At 35.2% G+C, this 21649-nt stretch overlaps 1 protein-coding gene across 1 annotated transcript in view; it reads right to left on the reverse strand.

Annotated features, from left to right (window-relative positions):
• LOC108573621 (neurotrimin-like) overlaps positions 1–19976 on the reverse strand; it is a 185130-nt gene extending 165154 nt beyond the window's left edge. Inside the window, exons 1-2 of the mRNA XM_017936085.1 lie at positions 19933–19976; positions 19079–19140 (exon numbers count right to left, since the gene is read on the reverse strand). Coding sequence (XP_017791574.1) covers positions 19079–19140; positions 19933–19976 — 106 coding nt within the window. The remainder of the gene's footprint in view (positions 1–19078; positions 19141–19932) is intronic.
• Between the last annotated feature and the right edge of the window lie 1673 nt (positions 19977–21649).

Genomic DNA, 21649 nt, shown 5'->3' on the forward strand with positions numbered 1-21649 from the left:
GAATGGAAATTTTTGTCGCCGTCTTCATTGCTGGTTGTTACAATATGTAAAAAGAATTTTGTTTAAGTAAAGAAAATATACGATATAATTTATATCGTGGTATAATAAAGAAAGAAAACCTTGAATAAACTTTTAATTTATGTCAAAAATTATTTAACACAATAATTGTACCTTCACTGTAGCTATCCTCAATCAATGACCACAGGTCAACCCAATTTTCAATCGTTAGAACGGTAAATTTAATATAAATATAGAAAATGTACGATATACTTCAATTATTCCATGGTACCACGATAATCAAACATTGAATAAACATTTAATCTGTGTAAAAATTTATTTAACATAATAATTTTACCATCACTATGGTTATTTTCACTCTATGACCACGGGTCAGCCTAATTTTCAATCGTTACGAAATTAATTTAACCAGGAGTAAGTAATGAGAACGTTAAAACGTAGTTTATTGAAGAATATTGTAAAAACGTATAAATTGTTATATGCAATGTTATAACAAATTGTTAGAAGTATAAATTTATACCAAAAAATTGTGAGAATTAATAAATTATACGTTATTATAACATTACAATAGAATGCAAAATAGAATTACGAAAGAATCGGCGATTTTCTGCGAAAAATAATTGATTCCCGCGAAAAACGAAGGATTTCCCGCGAAAAGTAGTCGATTCCCGCGAGAAATTATCGATTTCCCGCGAAAAGTGATCGATCTCCCGCGAAAAGTAGTCGATTCCCGCGAAAAATAGTCGATTCCCGCCCGAATTATTAACGACTTTGCTAATAATTTTGGGGAAGGGGTACCACAGGTATAAATAGACCCGCGAGCTCCTGCGAAATCATTTACCCTTTATACTGGGCCATAGACACTTCGCGGCAAATTAGTCTTAAAGGTTCTGAGATGTGAATAGGATGGTCGAGGGTTACCAGCTAGCCTATGTCCAACCTATACACACTCTACCTTCCTCTGAAACTTATATATTATAGAATTTCAATTACTACCTGTTAGACAATTTTTATTTTAAATCAAACATTTAACAATTACCGGTACGCGTTAGACCCTTAATATCAGACTTTAATTACTCGATTTCCAACTTCGGTTTAGAAATAAGATAAAATTAGTTTCCCAATAGGACCTTGAATATCGAGATTGTTTTGAAGGTTTAGGGAATTCCACGTTCGAATTTTAGTCGTTGTTGTTCTTCAGGCTTGTCGAATAAGGCGTTGAAGTGAATTTGAGAGGTTTACTAATGAAAATTTTGGCGTTTCAGATATCTATTAATTAAATACTTTGTTGCTACAGCTGAATAATCGATAATACGTACTTTTCTTTCAGCTATTGAAATTAATTTGAAATTTTTCTTTCAGCTTATCGAATTTCTTTTATTTTTCTGATATTTTCTCTGATACTGAATTTATTCGATGATTTTGTGTACTAATAATTTACAGCTATCCAAGGAATTTGCATGACTTGCATGATTAAGTAGTTAGTTATTTTATTATTGAACTGTATATTGTGAGCTGATTTGGAACGAGTGCACTATGCTCGTGCACTATGCCCTCCCTTAATTAAACCGTTTTTACCGTAAACCGTAATTAATCTATTTTCGAAGTTTATACGAGAATTTTTCAATGTTTATAAACACCATACATAAACATCGCGTATTGTTATAATAGCTTCATCCCTAGTTCGCTTATTATTGAATACTTTTACGCGATTAACCGATACTTCTCCCCAATTATCGTCGCGTATTTTCTGCAAATTTTCTTACATTATAGAATCGAAAAAGATACGAATTCGCGTTTGTTTTCTGCTTTCTTTCAATTTTTCACTCGCATTCTATGAAAGTCTAGTCAAATTTAAAATAATACAAATTCGCGATGTCTCCCCCTCTAAATAAATCGCGTTTCGAAGTACTTTTCGCGTCGCCCATTCCACAGTGACTCACAATTTGTGAGTTTGTGAGTCTTGGAAAATCAACTGAAACTGGAATGACTGACTGAAGGATGACGATCTGAGTGGAAGGAAGGAGGCAATGCCAAATCCACGTTGCAGAGTCCAGATAGCTGCCTAATCTGCGAACGGTGAGTTACCAAAATGGGTTTTTTTCTGGCGATATGGGTAGTTAATTGTATTGTCTATTGAACTGTCCCCAATTAAACCGTCTTACTAGTGTTTCGCAATAAATAATCGATTTTTCAAATATATATCTTTGAATTTTCATAAATACTAGAGTCATTGCATATTATAATAGCTTCGTCCCTTGTTCGATTTATATTTCATTCTTTTTCCGCGTTAATCTGATACTTCCTCCCAATTTTCTTTTTATTCAATTTATATACCGCGTTTATTTGATATTTCTTTCAATTTTTCACTCGCGTTCTATGAAAGTTTTGTTCGATAGTAGAGTCTAAAGTAATATAAATTCGCGGTTTCTCCCTCTCTAAATAAATCGCGTTTCGAAGTACTTTTCGCGTCGTCCATTCCACAGTGACTCACAATTCGTGAGTTTGTGAGTCTTGGAAAATCAACGCTTGGAGGAAGGATGACCATCTGAGAGGAAGGAAGGAAGGAAGGAAGGATGCAACGAAATCGACATTGCAGAGCCCAGCTGCCTGTCTGCGAACTGTGAGTGAATTTTTTGAGGGTTTGGTGATTGGTTATATATGTGTGTGCATGTGCATGTTTGAAGCTGAACTACCAAAACTTGGAAGAAGAAATCAAAGGATGTGAGTTCACATCCGAACTCTACTGCACTAAAGGTGCAAACGCCCTCCCATTATTAGAGTATCCCAATAGTATACCGCGTTAATTCTTAATAGAGTCAATTTTCACCACGAATGCCCATTATTTTCGATCGATACGAGAATTTATTACGTCGCGCCGCGTTTCATAATAGCTTCATCCCTTTTTCTTTTCTTTTCTTTTTTTCAGAGCGTTCAGTTGATACCTCCCTTAAACCTTTGCTAAATACCCCATCTAAAATGGACTACATGAGAAAATGGAGGATGGTAAAAATTCGCGATTTCGGGTACTAAATAAAATTCAACGAATTAAACTACACACAAAAGAAATCGCGATCCGTACACAATTTCGCGCGACATTTCCACAGCTTCCTAAGTCTGGTGAGTTTTCGGGTCATTCAACTCTGGCTTCGGGTCATTCAACTCTGGCTTTGGGTCTTCCAATCTGGATTTGAGTCTTCCAATCTGGCTTTGAGTTTTCCAATCTGGCTTTGGGTCATTCAACTCTGGCTTTGGGTCATTCAAATCTGGTTTTGGGTCATTCAATCTGACACTGGGTCATTCGAACTGGCTTTGGGTCTTTCAGTTTGGCTTTGGATCATTCAAATCTGGCATTGGGTCATTCAAACTGACATTGGACCACTGGTGGAACCAAATTCAGGGCTTGGAGGACTCAAAACTGTGTGGTGGAACCAAAATTCGATGCTTGGAGGATGCAAATGCTTCACTGAGGGAATTTCAAAAGTTCGATGGATCTGAGAGGATAACAGATGCAACGAAATCTATGTTACAATGTCCAGCTGTGTGGTAAGTGGTGAGTCGCATCTTTTTCTTTATTAATTAAATATTTGTAGAGAAATATTTCAGGTATACACTATTTATTCGTTAGAAATAATCAAATTTATTCATTTTCAGTAATTTCAGAATTTCATATTATGTACTTTAGTTGGAATATTCATTTTCTTCAATTATTCACTAACACATTGAACATCAGAATCAGATTTTGATGAAAGTTTGATAGGTATATTTCAAAATAATTTAGGTATTTCATAATATTGACAATCGTTCACAACCAACGGTTGAAAATGTCTCTCGAAGTTCGAAGTAATAAACATACTTGCTTTAATACCCCAAAAATCATTAGAAATCGAGAAATTATATACTTTGACGAATTCTGCAGTTTAGAACTGTAAATTTGACTTGCAAATAAATTCCTTCTATTTAATTAATATATTAAAAATTATTCTTTTCAGATATTTCCCTTCCCTACTAATTTTAATCTAAATTTCTGTATGAAGAATGTATAGAAAATTGTACAGAGTGCCATACGCGTGTATTATAAAATAAGCCACTGTAAAGTATGAGAATGTGAACCAAGCGAATCTTAACTTTAAGTAATTCATAAGATAAAATAAGTTGGAAGATATTTTACACGTCGTGGGATGCGTGCGTTTTAATTTTAACTAGTTCGTAAAATAAAATAAGTAATTCTAAGATAGAAAATTGTACCGAATACCATGTGAGCGCTTTCTTACAGAGACACGCGACTCATTTCTAGCATAATTAACAAAACTACCTTCTGCATTTTTACTATCGTCTATACTAAACACAGAATAATAATCTTCTCGCGAATATCAATTCTCGATCACTCAGATCCTTCGAGCTTTTTCACGACGTAATTGTCTACGAATAGCGCGCGATATTCTTAGAATAATTACGTCGTGTACGCTCGTTGGTTCTTTCGCGAATTTGTCCCATTAAGAATTTTCGATAAAATTCCTTTTGCTACAAATGAGAAACGCGTGTCTCTGAAGAGAACTACGCGTACTTGTGACCATTCTGATTCTTACAAGTACAGAGTGTGTAGTAGCTATAGTAGCTTGTAAGATAAAATAAATTAATTCTAAGATGGAAAATTGAACGCTATGTGCGCGATCGCTTACAGGTATACGCATTTTTTATTCGAATATAATTAATAAAATGCCTTCTACTTTTTCTACTTACAGAAATATGGAAGGAAGAAAGAAATGTTAAGGGAAGTGTTATTTAAAAATTCAGTTGTATAGTAATTCTATAGACATTCTAAAGAATTTTAATTTATAATTTGGCAAATTGAAAAATCGATTTCTTAGAATATTATTTTAGTTTGAAATTCATTTTATTCATTTCGAACGATATTCTCTAATGTGGAGAAAGAGAAAGAGACGAAGTGGGAAGTGTTATTTCATTCGATTAAGCGTAAAATGAAATCTGTACTGACAATTTAGAAACCAGAAGCAAGTTATTAAAAATGTTAAACATAACTTTTTATAATCGTCGTACAAAACGAAAGAAAATGTGTGTTTCAAGTTTTTAATTCTAATGTCACACATATTTAGAAATTTTAATAAATAATATTCAATTGCAATTTATAATGTTCAAAACTTATGCTAGAACAGCTATGTGAAATTTACTTTTATATCATTTTCATATGAAACATTTCACTTACTGCTTTCACTATTATCTTTAATTTCACTTTCCTCGATAAGAATTAACTTTTTATCTTTTCTGTCATGCTTTCTATTTAGTTGAAAAAATAAGCAATTTGCAGTATCATTTAAATGTATCTTTACATTACAAGAAACCGCGATCGCAGGCTAGTTTGTTTTAGAAGCTTCTATCGCTTCGCGATTATTTCTCTCACTTCCTCTCGCGGAATGCAATTTTTTGTCGCCGTCTTCGTTGTCGGTTGTTACAGCTCATTTTTATTAACAGTAAGTGTTTCACAGAAGAACCAAGTATAAATGTAACTAAAGCAGTATATTTTCTACTTTTACTTCGAGAACTGTTACTAATTATCAGAATTACACGCCGAAACTGAGAATATTAAAGTCGATTGCCCCAAGGTCAATTGTACTCAGTATCAGAACTGTTTAATATTTCAAAGCTTACCGATTTAATCTCTGTATGAGTAAAATTTTAATCTTTATTCACGGAGTACAGGAGAAAACAGGTCAATCATGCAATCGCTGAACGTTAATTGAGTTTTCTAACTGAATCTTGAATTTCTCACGATTTCAATCCACGCACACATGTTCTATAATATAATACAATGAATTTTATTTTACGTCACGAATTTTATTGCAATTTAGCTGGGTGCTTTTTTTTCAATTTCGCGTGGAATTATTCACCAGTGATTAAAAAGAAGAAAGTTATAGAAAAACGTTTTACTCCCTTTATAGAGAATCAACGTAAGTGGAATACGTGATTTATCAAAAAGAACTACTGTGTCTTGGTATACCACATTAGAATTCAATTTTTGACATCTTTTTCACATCTTTATCGTTTAAAGTGATAATTAACCCCGGTGCGCTCTTTCGTTCGACTGTACACTTGAGGTGTTTGGGTCTTTTTTGACCCAATGGTCTTGGGTGTAACAATTTTTGTTACCAGCGCGCCGTAGGAACTTAGGTAATGAACTTTCGATGTAACGTTAAGGGAACATAAATTTGATAACAGCAAAAGTAATTAAAAAGATAAGAAGGCGGTGGGTCAAAAAAGACCCGAAGACCGCTCTAGGGTTAAGATAATTCATATGCACACTGCCGTTCATGAATATCAGGACACCCGTTATGTTCGTTTAGAAAATTTCATATGATTTAAATTACATTTACTCACCAAAATTTGTCATATACTAGTAAAAATATATATGTATATGTACTCGTTATGCTTCAAGATTTTAGAACGGTTAATTTTTTTTAGGATTTTAATAATTTTTTAATGACTATCGTGCGTCAAATAATTTTAAATTAAACTTGCAATAACGAAGAGGCTTGCTTCACATTCAGTGAGGGTCCTAACGATAAGACTTATAAATATGAGTGTACATACATAGTGCATTCAGTAACCATTTTTTCTTCAAGTATAATAAATTCATTGCACATATTGATCTTCATCCCTCAACACTGTGATTTTACGTCAACAGAAAAGAATGTAAGTATTTATTTCGATTGTTCAAAGATTATGTGTGATTTGCTACGTTTGCTGAACGCAGTTTCAATTTAATAAAAAAGGTACCTTTACATTCTTCAAGGGCAATATAACAAATCCCTTTTGAAAAGTTTTCGATTGAGTCAGTTATTTTCTTAAAAAATAGAAAGAAATGCCGAAGTTAGGTATCATTTTCAGTAACCCCTTGACGTATAATAACGAGTTAGACTCGAGCCATGGATTTTGGTCAAGATCTGATAAAAACAGTTATATCGGTAGCAAAAATTTAATTGTAATTCCAATTTTCGATTTAATTTAAAAAACTGAAGATTGACAAATTTACTTAATCCACAATACATTAACTTTTCTTACTTAATATAGTACTAAAATAGTAAATAACTGACGCTTAGATGCATAGTCAGAAAAAGAAATCATACGTCAAGGGGTTAACATATCAAACCATCATTGCTTCAAGATTCTACGAAAGGAGTGGCTGCCTTTGTAATTACAAGGTTCGTGTAGGCAATAAATAAATAGACAAGCAGAGTAAAGGATTGTGTCCCAGAGAGACTTGGAAGCATGCATGGGAATTCTGTTGGAAAGGTAATCGCTCGAACGTATCCCCTGCACTTTTCGAACGTACACAGGGACATTCGCCCGAGTTTTATTACCCCTGTTTTTGTCAAGCCCCGTGGAGGACGGGGGCGTCGTTTCTTTCTCTTAGCAGTGATATTTCACCATGGCCAGGAGAGACGTTCACCTCTTAAGCGTCTGAACCCGTTGACCGGATTCGGTCGACGAAGGGGAGCATACGGTAGTTACCCGCACTGCAGAATTGCCATTTTCCGCTTTCTCCCTCCTCATTTTCCTCCCCTAATCCCAACGCCATAAATTAGCCGGGACGGAAGTTCGATACGTTAGTCGCATTTATCCACGGTACACCGAAATAAAGAGGAGCTTCTGTAATAATACGCGTTCTCTGTTCTCTGCGCTCGATTACACCGGTGCACGCTTATCTGTTGCACAGTCGTGGGAGGGATCGAATTGTAACACAGCTAAATACGAAGCTGTCGTTCCGGAAATTGCTTAATTCGCGTAACACGAATTCGCTTTTCCTCCTTCAAGTGTCGCGAGAATGAAACGTGGAAAATAACAAAGATGGATAAGATAGAAATTTTCCGATTGCGAAGTCCTCTATTTCGGAACTATCTACCTTTGCTTCGTTATTACACTGGTGACACTTCGCTGCTTCACCTCCAACCTGTCTGTGTTTCGTCTAATTACAGTTTAGTGCATTCATTCGATATACGGTGTGTATGGATATAAACGCATACAGGGAATGCCGTTGACAAGAGGAAAGTCCATGGAAGGGACTGGAAATATACAGGGTGTCCAAATTGTTTCGAATCAAACTTTCTCGGTGTGTTCTACGGGTGTAATTAAGAAGAAAATGTTATATGAACATAGGTCGTTTGGAGCTTTATTAAAAAGTTATAACAATAGTAGGAAATGGAAAAGGTAAATGATATGCTATTATGATACTATAGGAACAGATCAGCGATATATACACCCCCGTTCATAAGTATTAGAATACTTACTGAATATGAAGCAAACCTAAACAGTCACTGCAAAATTATTATTTACAGTCACAAAAAATTATTCAGCCTGGAATAGCGTAGTATAAGAAGTACATATATTTTTTGACACACGATCCTAACTTTGACGAAGAAATATAATTTAAATCATATAATATTATGAATGATCCTAATACTTATGAATGATAGTGAATTTTTGCAAATTCGTTACTATTCTTCTCGTATTTCGTATTTTTCTTATAACTTTTTAACAAAGCTTCAAACGACCTATGTCTACGTAACATTCTTTTCTTATTTACACCCATAGAACATCCTGGCAAAGCTTGATCGGAAAAAACTGGGACGCCCTATATAAATATATAGGATTTCTTTCCTCCCTACCTTTGCTTTATCTTCTTCTTTATTTTGAAGATAGGAAATGAAAGAATGTTTATTTTTAATATCCGTTATAAAACAATTGAAGCATGAAGCTAACCTAACCTAAAAAAATGAATACTTACAAATAGCGACGTACAATGAATTACAGAAATGTTGAAGAATTTCCTGGGAAATATTTCTCTACGAAGGAAATCTGTTCTAGGAAATAATTCCGATGAAATATTTATAACGAATTACTAAGGATGCTTAACATTTGAAAGTTAGAATTACTAAAAGCTAAATGATACATAAAGTATCTTACATTGTTATAAATTTAGTTTGTTGCAGTATATAACATTATTTTCTTTCTTATACACCTAAGACACATTGATAAAATTTGATAAAAAGAAAAACATTCTGTATAAAACTGAAAGGAAAAGATGAAAGAAACTCACAAGCTCGAATGTCTCTCAATCGAACAAGAGTTCTTCAGACAAAAATTTAGAATTCATAGCCGAATGCAGAATCGATAATTTTATTATTTTAATATACCTACATTTAAAAAATTTTTTTACACGGTTCGTGAATTTCCACGGCTCAGATACAATTTGAGCCTTCCTAAACAGCTTTCGTCGTTACGTGCACCAACTGGTACCGGAAGAAGTTCAACACAACTCACGTTAGAAGTCGCTAAGGCAGCCGAGTACAATTAGATAAACACGAAACAGTACCAGGCAGGGGTAAAATGAAATTCTCGTTGTTGAATGGTTTAGCACTGACGCGATATAGAACAAGATTTCGTTGTTCCTCCCGTAAATGAAATTTGTGTTGCGCTGTGCAATCTCTAATTTAGTCGAATAGAATGTACGGCATGTCTTGAATGTCACTGCATAGATTCAAATGAAGTGTACCGTTGTAAAAGAATGCACCACCTTCGTATCTACCAGTGTACGAGGGAACATTCTTTAATACAACGTTCAAATTGTTTCAAACGATCAAAATTCATACGTTACTTTCAAAATGATAACAACTGTTCAATCGCGGCCGTAAAATCTTTCGTTTAGCCGTTTTAAAATTCAAAATGTATCGTTTTTGAATTTCTTTTATTAAATTACAACTAATTCTGTTTGCAAGAAACAAGGGTTAAATTAAAGTGGAAGTGTGCCGAAAAGGACAGCGCTAAATATTCAAAACACCAATAGGAGCCAACAGTAGTGAAAGGGTTAAAGGTTAGATATTACTGAAATTTTCTGTTTGAAAAGTTCAACAAGATTTTCATTTGGCAATAATACACAAATAACAATATTTTCATATAAATAATTTTCAGTTCTCACAATTGACAGAACATAGTCTTTTCTCAAGTGGTACGAGGTAATACTGAAACACAACAGTTGTCTGAAACGTATCGAAAGGAGATTTACATCTTGAATGGCGATAAATTCCGCGAGTAATCAATTTCTGTGTATTTCACAGTTTTGCAGAAGTTAATTACGTCTGATTCAATATTTAAACACCAATACCGGTCTGAATTTCATTTTGAAATCCTGCTTGTTGATCTTGTACGAGCTATCTGGGTCAAGAACTTGTGTTAAAACATCAATTTCGAAATCAGCAAATTGCAGATTATTATATGCGATACAGCAACTGCATCTACGATAACGTATCTAATTACTTATCATTGTCACCTGTGTCTTTTGCAACAATCTAAGAAATAAGATGCTAAGAGGAAAATTTGTTCAAACAGAACAGAGGTGTTGATACCTAACCGACAGAATTCATTTACCCTGAGATTGTTCCATCATTTTTTCCTCCTCCCTGTATATCTGCCAGGTAAATTTCTAACCATTGACGCATAGCCTATTTCTGTTAAACTAAAATACATCCGTGAAATGGAACGATGATTTGTCGTCAAAGCGTTCTAGCTCTTACCAGCAACTTATCTTTGGCACGCACTCCGCCTCGACTCAACGTTCGCTTCATATTTGATATTGATCCTTCTCGATGAGCAACCGAACCAAGCCTCTCCGCCTTTGCGGAGATTTCTTTTTACTTACCGTAACTCGAGCCAAAATTAAAAAGCATCCTTTCCTCGAGGAAAACGTAAATTCGCGATACTTATCAGTAAGAGTGGCGTTTACGTGTAAATACGTGGACTCTGATAGGGAAAAGAGACGAACAGCTTCTCAAGTGATTAAAAAACAAAGAAAAAATCCCGTCATATTTGGAGAGGAAAATGTAGTTCTATTGTTACAGTGATCATTTCTATTTCAGAAAAATGGTCAATAATTTAATCCTGCACGACTCTGCTCCCACCGAGAATATACGAATGTTCCGCGTGTTTTTCATACTAATTTCGGGAACTCTCGAGATTTTCCCGAGGTTCGTCGGAATTTCCGAAGTTTGAGAATTTCGAAGACCAAAAGCTTGGAAGTTTCAAAGTTACAGGAGGCGTGTACTTTGTAATTCGTACAATACAACTACGAAAAACTTCTTTTCGACATCAATCTAACGTGACATCTGCACTCTAACTTCGTCTTCTAAGTTATTCCTGAAGATTTAATGAATATGACAAATGAGAACCTTCTGAAGAGTTTTGGGAATTTTTCGCATATACCGGGTGTCCCGATTATTCCCGATCAAACTTTGCCGGTGCATTCTACGAGTATAAGTAAGAAAAAAATGTTATACGAACGTAGGTCGTCTGAAGCTTCATTAAAAAGTTACAACTTCTTTGTTAATTTTCGTATAAATTTGTAAAAGCATCTACCTAACATACGCGAGTTTTGGAGCAAATGTACTTTGGTATATTTATACTCAAAATTTGCTATTTCATCGAATTTAACCATAAGAAATTGAACATTCCATTATAAAAAAAAAATTAACCCTAAATCTCGTTTACTTCTGCAATGAAACTATTGCAACCACGTTGTCTTCTTTACACAAAAAAAAAAATAACGTTGTGAATAACGTCCTCGTTTATTTCTTGAAATAACAGAGATATTTCAGGTGGATTGAATTCATGGTAACACACTGTATATACACAGTATCGCGTACTTTCAATATGGTTCGCGATTCAATAATATAATTATAATCCGTCTCGTTAATGTGTTCTATGCCGAATCCGATTAACATTTACGTTTTGTGTGGGGCAAAAGATGCTTGTATCATGCAAATTGAACTGTACCAAAGAAATATCGATATGTCCGACAGTTGCACGCTTTGATTTGCAATATAACAAAATGAAATTGCTAAAAGAGAGCTTTGATACGTGCGACGCGTGCTGGTCCATTAAATTAGCGTATTGAACGACAAACTGGATTGCGTATATACGTAATTGATACGGAGAGTATTATAAAAGTTTCACGATAAAACCGTATATTTTTGCATAAATCCTTTGTTGGCAATTATTCGAATTCTTTCTCGGTAGGTCTGACTAAGAAAGAAACTCTTTCTTATCGCTGCATCTCTACTGTTTCTCTACTTCCGGTTCTCCATACCAGAAGAATCTATTAACCGGTGTTCGGAACAATTATTTCACATTCGGAAACAATGCTATCACAGTGAACGTGTGTGTTTAAAGCGGCAAAATATTTTACGATTGTAAATTTTAATTAGCGTCCAATACACTCTGATAATCGACATTCGTGGTAATAGGTGTGAATACGTATGTACATCTCAATTAGCAGTGTTCGAATAAACTTTTAATACATATTGGTTCGCGTTATTTTACGAAACGAACTATTGAAAGCACGTTAATTTTCCGACGACGTAATTGCTAATATCAAAAATAGTTGTATTAATCTGTACCGGTATAATAATGTTGAAATTCGTTATTAGCTTCCTACTTGTAAATACGTGACATATTTTCAATACACTTTAACGATTCAGTATTTTTCCAAATATTTTTCATATTTATTAAATTCATTCAACTTTTATCTGAAATATCGCTCGGTATCTGTAATATCCTTTGATATTCGTAAGGATCGATTTAAATGGGAACGGCTTCATCAATCGGTATCGTCGCTAAAAAATATTTAGACAGAGTTCGAACAAATGCAAAGCTTCAATTTTTTCAGAGGATATAAATGTAACTTTCAACATTTTCCTCCAGTTTTTTTCAAATTAAAAATGTTAGAAAATGAAGGGTTTATTCGCTAATTGTGAAACCTCTTCTGCTCTAGCATCGATTACTGACCGCCATTGCCGGCAAGGACCCAAGCGTTAGAATTAAAAAATTCTTACTGATTTATGAATGAAAATGTGTGAGCTAGACTCTAGTGCAAAAATTGTAATTTTTGTAATTGTAATTAAAAACCTTTCTTTTTTACCAAAAGAATCAACTTTAAAAAATTGAACAATTATGATTTCAAAAAAATCATATGCTACATTGTAGATAATACACTTTTACTTATAAATTAGATAAATTCCTTTATTTCAAATGAACGTTCTAGCAGAAGAGGTTTTGCAATAACTCCTCAATTTTGTAAAATTTTTTCTTTTCACCCTAGTACCTTAGTATCCTCTGAAGAAATTGAACCCTTTCATCGAACAGTTATCTACTAACCCTTTCGCAACGGCAGATTTCAAAGCGTTAAAATTTGTTACTTTGGCCGTATCGTTCTAAAATTCGGTTTGTTAAATCAAGGTGAAAATGCGTGAAGGATAAAATTAAGTATCAAATTATGAGGGAAGTGCAGCAAAAGGCTCCAACGTTGCAGCGCGAGCAAATTTTCGAAACGCCTGTAGGCGCCAATAGTAACGAAAGGGTTAAAAAGATTCCCAAACTCCTGAACGCTCCCGAACAATCGTTAAAATACAAAATTTCTTAGAACGATAATAGGAAATTTTACGTCAACACTGCACGTTCTTAATATTCCTTTTTGCCTCGGTGCATTCGTTTCAAAATCGAGGGTAGATTGATCAGGGAAGAAGAGCTAGGGTAATTTTTCAGGCGTACAGGATCATAAATCAGCGGAACGGTACACACTGTTAAGTCAGCATTATTGGCATGAGAGCGCGAGTTATTTCAACGTGGTGGATCAATCAATATCCTGCCGGCAAGAGATCGTTCGCCTAATTTTCAGGACTGAATGTCGCCTTGTGGCGTGTTGTATATTAATGACCGGTCCGTGGCATACAGTGAGCGTACAATGGAATCCCACGAACAATGCTGTGCATCGATTCAGATGACTCAATCGCAGTAGCCTAATTTCTAACGAAGTGAAGCTAATGTACATTGCAAAGCGTCGCGTACAAGCTTCGCTGTATTTTCCAACGTGGCGGCTGTATGGCGTGTTGAACGCGAAGTTTTATAAAATCGACGAACTTTATTTGAAGTAAGTGAGTTACGTGTGGTGCTGTGTTAATCGCGGCGAAGTCACCATTGTTCATTTCGAATTTTAACGTTGTTCAGCAGATCTGAATTTATTTAGTTGAATTATAGGAAAAGATTGTACATATGGACAATGAATTTTTTGGAGAAAATATGAAACAATGAAGAAATTTTTATTTCTTTTTAATTTAATTCTGTTGAGTTAATTTCATTTCTTTTTCTCAGAGGTTAAGTTTAATCTCTACTGGAGAATGTTTGAACAAATTTATTATATCATAAATGTTGTCTAATTTTAACGAGAAGTGAATTTGTTACTAAATATGTAATCTAGTTAATCTGTTAAATAATAAAGTACGGTTTTTTATGTCCATTACTCTCGCTTCATTTTTAAGAACAATTGTGTGTAATAAAAATGCATTAACAGTAAACAACTGATTAGCTGTTTCTTAACTACAGGAGCACAGCTACAACGGATCTTATTGCAACGAAGATAAACTTAGTATACAATAAAACTAAATTATAAGAATAATTAATCTAATTAGTAATGCGTAGGCCCTCCTCTATTTTCAGTTAACTCAACTGTTCGATTGTGTACGTATATATACATACATATATATTATGTAATTACATTATTCGCACATATATGTACATACTGTGAAACTGTAGCTATGTAGCTCGCAGGGATACATTGGCCGTTCGATTTTTCTCCCAAGTTCGGCTGTTCGTTATGTATTTGAATTCGGTGATGAATTTCACACGAACTAATTCACGCTCACTCTTTCTCTCGTATTAATGTAAATTATCACTCAAATTGTTACGAAACGTATTAGACGATCACTTCAAATTACTATGAAATATACTAGCAAATTTCCATACGTGCTGTTACCACCAAGAACATGTACTAAACTGATTGAAACAAATTACAAAATAGTGTCTATACAGCAGACCAGAAGAATTACTGGAATATACAAACGCCTATAATCTGGAAACAAGGTCGTATCGGGTACATGTTCATATCAACTGTTTTCCTTATTTTAGCGTCCTGAATCCATTCCCTGAAGTTACGCCCATATGTTTTGAAACATCTTGTATACTGGTTGACAGCCACCGTATTGTTTATATTACAGAAACAAAATGACGTCCCTACGAACATGTTTCAAGATTTAAAAAGAAACTGGAATGAAATAGGCGAAGTTGGGAAAAGGCATTAAACTGCACAATTACCATATATTTTTACTATCTCGAAAATGAAAGGAGTCCGTCGGTAACAGGTGTAGAGAAAAATTGTTTAAAATGTTGACGATATAGTTCAAGATCGTTGAAATCAACGCTGAGGACCCTATTCCCAATAATTACCCAAAAGGTTTCCCCTGTTACTGTACAAGTACATTATCAAATTACCAACGAATTGGAAAATAATTGGAAAGCTGCGAGTTAAACCGATCTGGTACAATGCATTCGCTCGTGTGAACAGGCTTGAAGTGGCCCCATAGCTGAAGTGTATCCCCTATCTGTCATATACAACTGAGACCTTGAGTTTCCTGCACAGCTTTACGATGAAACTTCAGAACCCTCGTCGTGTTTAAAATGTCCCGTGCTTTTCCCTAGATTTTCCGCATCTTGAACACGTGTAAAAAATTCGTCGCTTATGGCGCACGCCGAGGAAAGTAGCGGTACACCCACTTTATTCGAGGTGAAAGCAAAGACGGAGATGGATACAAGATACTTCATACGATAGCTTATTACCAGAAAAGACAGCGGGGAACTTTTCGGGAGTTTATAGCGGCGAAATAGTGCAAGGAAGTTTATCAAGTGAAATCTGCTGAAAGAGGAAAATATTCGCGTTGATGCTCTGATGCTTTGCCTTGAATTAGTTTATTCTCAGACTCTAATGAGGAATACAACTGCTAAACTATAAGGCTAACTTGAGAATTGTAAAATTGTTTCCCGAAAATTGTGCAAATGTGAACGAGGATCTCGCGTGATCAATAGTAAAAATTCTAAAATCCTCTTCGATTGTTTTGTCGTATGTTATTGAAGATATACGAACAATTTGTTACCGAAGATTACTGTTATTTAAGAAGATAGAATGTTAGAGGAAACATGTTAGAAAGAGTTTTTACGAAAAGTCACATTTTATAGAATATTGTGGACAGCTGCTAACAGAATAATAAAAACAAACAAGGAAACATTGATGAAACTTTTAGTATATGGTAGTACAGAAAAAGATATTTTTTTTATGGGCAATCGTCCACATCGAAAGGGTGAAAATTGCCTTTAAGGAAGAGGGTAATAAACACATTTGGTGAAAATTATTTATCTTTTAATTTTCAAATTGTTAAAAAATATAATTTTAGGAAAAATACTTTTCACATAGAATTCTGCAATATTTTGTCATAGTGCGCTATCAGATTTCTAAAACTAAACATTTTACAGGCGTGCTTCATTATTATTGTATGGTTGCATAGCAATAAAAAGAAGTATAATAGTGAAAGAGCAAATATAGAAATATTTCTTATATTTGTAATAATGAATTATGACGATAAACCAACATTAAAATCTTTTCAATAATATCTCTTTCAATTGCATAACACTTGTTCTTCAAATTTATCTGTAATAAAATAAAATCAGGGGTTTCTAATAAAATTGCACCATTCCCAGAAATCTACACAAATTGAAAATGTGTCTATTAAATGTACACTATTTATTCTTTACCAATTTTCACTTAAATCGTTTAATCAATATTTACAGATCGAAAGAGATAAATAAAAAAGATAACAGTCCACGTTGTACGATCCTTTCAATAAAACGTCCATCATCCCTTGTATTTGTTAACAGTCGAATAGAAAATTGGAAAGGACCCGAATAACCGCTATTAAACTATTTCGAAAATACATTGGGTGAAATTTGTTAGCCTGAAATTAAATGAGCGCCTTTACGGTGCCAGCGATATTTTGGCAGCCGGTGCGAACAGATTTCCGGTCTGCGGGAAAGTTGCTCGAATAAAGTAGAAAGGCAGAAGAAAAAAGGACGTTGAAGAAGGTGGAAGCTTCGAAAGCAGTCGCATCCCTTTCCATTCCTTATTGTCAGAGGGTAAGGGTAGCAGCGAAGCCTCTGGATAACGGACAAAAGTTTTCTGGCCTGCGCCAAGGTTTCTCGCCTTTCCGGAAATTCGACGTTTTTATGGGGGAGAATAAATAATGCGGCGTGATATCGAGGGATAATCGCACGTCGACGAGAGAAATCGAGCTATCCCAGACACCAGAGTGAGATATCAAGTATAACAGTCCGCACGTCTCGGTTAACAGCGAACTTTGTCATAGATCTGATGGTAGATAATATTAAACGGAAACTAAGTTATTCTAACTAGGAGATGATATTTCTCGAGTCGTTTACATGCGATAGTTACTGTAATGAATCAAACGAAACGAGAGTTTCGTGAAGGTGTATATCTTTTATCGACGATCCGTTTAGATTTCATCGATATTTTCGTCGAGATTAACTGTAGAATTGTTGTATTTATGTACACTCCCGTTCGTAAATATTAAGATCTCATTTATGAATATTAGGAAAATTGTTAAGATCCTGAAAAAAATTCTGGAGCACATACGATAACACTTCTAAATGCCTATTTCCATTTAAGATACTGTTATAAAAGTTAGGTCCCACAAAACATTGTCGCGAAATTGAGATTGAAAGTGAGTTTATTGTAGGTCGTTGAACTTGTGCCACTAACAATTTTCGTATAATATAAAAGGAATTTTAGCTGTCAATGTAAAAATATTCGTGGTACCGTCATTACGAGAAAACCATTGCAAATTTGGAAAATCTATTCAAGCCACCCTATTGTGTATAAAAAGTAACGAAACTTTGTCCTCTTCTATTTTTCCCACAAATCTACCACTTACGAGAAAAACTCTGGAAACTAATAATGTGAACACCCTGTAAATTTATGCTGATATAGTAACAATTCTAGCTATCAATTTCAAAAAGTTCATGGTATCTCGAAAATCTGTTGAAGTCATCGTATTGTGTATGAAAACGAATCCTTATCCTCTTCTATCTAAAAAATGATGGAAACTAACAGCGTGAACACCCTGTATATTTTTATTGACAAATGATACAAACTTTGCCGAAGAAACGTAATTTCAATCGTACAGTACATAATATACGTCCTAATACATACGAACGGCAGCGAATACATTTTCCCTTGAAATCCATTTTTATTTGGAAATTGCACGTGAACGGAATTTATTTGAAAGTGGAAGCTGAAAAATGTTTCCCAGGTAAATTGAAAGCTCGCGTAATTATTACATTTCACTGTGCAACCGGTTCAGATGCAGATAAAAACAAACTCGTAAAACACGAAACAAATTATTCTAATTTACCCACGTAGAGATAGCTGCGCCATCAAAAATCACTCTGTTGGATCGCGTTAAATATGTGCTGAAACGTGTTGCCACTACACGTGTTATCAGCGAGGGGGAGGAGAAAAAAAAAAAGAACACATGCACAGATGATCAACACTGGGATATCCTGTGCCCGGCGTCGCTTCCAGCCTGTTTCCACTTGGTCCGCGCAGTGTCACGTCACGTCGGGTCATGAAATCCGCGTTGCAACCTCCTGAACTTCAGGAACTGTGTCGTAACGTTGCACCTACGACCGCAACGTACATTTGACACCGCGTTTCTCTCCTACATCCGGCTTTTCAATTCACGCCGACAAAATTGCGGCCATATTCGTCAAACTTCGTGGCATGCACAGGTCACGTATACGCAACGCGTAAAAAGAGAAATTCGATCGTAGCGTACTCGTGAAATGATCACCTGTAACTTCGAACCGCAATCGAGGCTACACCGTGAAACGCTACAAAATTCGATCCCTGTTGCAAAATCGCGATGCAAAACTACAGCAAACACGGAAATCGTAATGTTCCCGTTAAAACGGGCACATCGACGAATCTCTCTGTACGTCGAACGATCACACGTGTCACTGTGGAATCCTTGATCATGCCCAAGAATCGGTTTGCCAGATTATAATGACCGTTTGGATGAACTTCATCACTAACCTTCCACGAAGGCTGGACAGACTGCGAGGAACTGCACGACGATGTGGATCGCTGACACGCATCTAGGAATTGGCGTGACGCCGCGACAAATAAGGACGATTCGCGCCGGAATCTCGGTGCAGACTGGCACACGAGGGGGCTACCCAGCTCGCCAGCGGCGAGACTCGAACGAGAGGGTGAGAAAGGGGATGGAGCGATGGTAGATCGGAAGGAGAGGGAGAAAGAGAGAGAGAGGAAGCATCCTTTCTCGATTGCCGTAAGCTTTAGGGTTGGTTCGCATGCGCCCGTCGGGGTTCACGTGCCCTCCGCCATCGCGCACCGTAGGACCCGCCTTCCTCATACGAAAGACACGTTCTCAGGATAGCGAGAAACACACGTAGACATAGGTTCTGCCGCTGCTCTAAGGAATCCAACCGCGAAAGTTCCCCTTAGGTCTGATAGACGGTCGAGAGTTCTGCCTCTCTCTCCTCGACCAGCCAGCCGGCCATCTCGATGTGCACTTTGCTTTAATGACACACAGCGTTAACGTAACCAACTTTTCTTTTCTCGGTTAATTGCTAATGTATCACGTGCTAACTTCATTTTTTTTTTTTTTTCGTCGATGGAATTGAAAAGATCTTAGGTGTTAGGTTTATCGTGCTGATGTTACATAGTGCTAGCTGGTGTTGGGTGTCTGTCTGAACGTTTCTATGATTCAATAGACCGATCAATCTTATACAGGGTGCGGCTAAAGGTATTGTACAAGCGGGCAAGAGGTGATTCTTTAGGCTAAAACAAATAATAAATGTAGAATTAAATATTTTCATCCGTGCCTTAGTTTTTGAGAAAAGTAGGTTTGAAAATCAGTTGCTTACGTTTGCAGTTTCATAGCTAACAAGGGAACATCCCCAAGTGTCATTCACCGATTCTCATGAAATTTATGTACGAGGTAGTTCTGGAAAACATATTTGACACGTATTTTCTTTTATCGGCCTTCAATCGTGTTAAGAGGGTGAAAACAGCCCTCAAAGCTGCGGTGTCGAAATCTATTTGGTGTAATATCTCAGAAACTGTTAGAGATAGAGGAATTGTTTAAATGTGGAGATTGTAGGATACAGTTCGTCCAATGACATAAAATGTCTATTTTGATTGTATACAATGTTACACGACTTTTACGAGTTACTAGGTTCACGAAAGGACAAAGACAAAATTGTATTATATCGATTAAGGAGTTGCTGAAACTGGTGTCATCGTGCAAATGTACTTAATGGATCTTCAAACCCGATTTTCTCAAAGAAAAAAAATTTATTCTACTGTTATTGTTTGCTTTTGTGTAAGGAATCATCTCCTACTCGCTGGTACAATTCTTTCGCCGCACCCTGTAGAGGGTGATCCACGTGAGACAGGCCACCTAATTACCTTCTCTAGCTATGGTGGTACGAGAAAGTTTGGGTACGTAATTTAAATGGTTTCAAAGGGTAAATAAGATGGGAGGAAAGTATTTTTATAAATGACATTTTGATCCGAGCTTTTCATGGTCACCTCTTTTCTTTTTTTGCATGGATGTATATATTTTTTTCTACTGTATGTTGAGACATTGATGTACATTCAAACAAGGATAATAGTATGACCCTGAAGTGACCGTGGACACTGAAATTTTAAATCAAACCAGAAACTTTCTTTCATTTTTCGTCATTTTTTCCACAAAAAGATTTCTTTTATCTTATTCACTCATTGATACAATTTTCCAAACTTAAAAGAAAGACAACTGAATAATTTATATGTTGTCTAGTGCAATTTGTAATATTTTAACCAGTCCAATGAAAAAAGGGGATAATATCAGCTGAAATTAAAAGATCAGCAGCAGATCATTTATTTAAATAATTGCACTGTTTGGTAGAATGTTCATGTTATCATTAAACAATTAATAAAAAGAACATTGTAGTATGTGCTTAATATTTCTGACACTTTTGTATTGTCTAGAACACATATTTTCTTAACAACATTTGATAATCGAATTTTTTATCAATTGGAATGAAATTTTATAACAATATTCATCTACTTTTAGATATTTAATAGAAATTTATGTATAATTAGAATACAATAAATGCTATAAACTACCTAGCAGACAGTGTAAAGAATCTTTGCTGTTTCTTTAAACACTTTTTACAATTTCATAGAAGCCACATTGAACTTTAGTTGAAAAGTATTTGACAAATTAAATTGAAATTCAATTTTATTAGCAGAATAACTTACTCAATGCTTAGTTGTTAAATGATAATGTTATTATTTAATACAAATGTTTATCTTAACTGATTTGTTAAAATATAGTACACCTACACCCAGAAATAGTAACAAAGAAACAATTATACCAAGTATAATTAGAAATTTGATCAAAATCTTCGAGTGACCAACACTAGAATCTTCTCGTAAGATTGAAATACTCTTTCAACTTCGAGTACCTCGTTAATGTATTTTAATTGTAAGGTACAAAAATAAATGCAACTAGTAGATACATTTCAGATCGTTGAATAGATTATGAAATGTAAAATAATTAATTCTTTGTGCACTGAAGGGAATCGGGGTTCGTAC

Source organism: Habropoda laboriosa, unplaced genomic scaffold (assembly GCF_001263275.1).
Source record: "Habropoda laboriosa isolate 0110345459 unplaced genomic scaffold, ASM126327v1 scaffold128, whole genome shotgun sequence".
In the NCBI taxonomy this organism is placed as follows: domain Eukaryota; kingdom Metazoa; phylum Arthropoda; class Insecta; order Hymenoptera; family Apidae; genus Habropoda; species Habropoda laboriosa.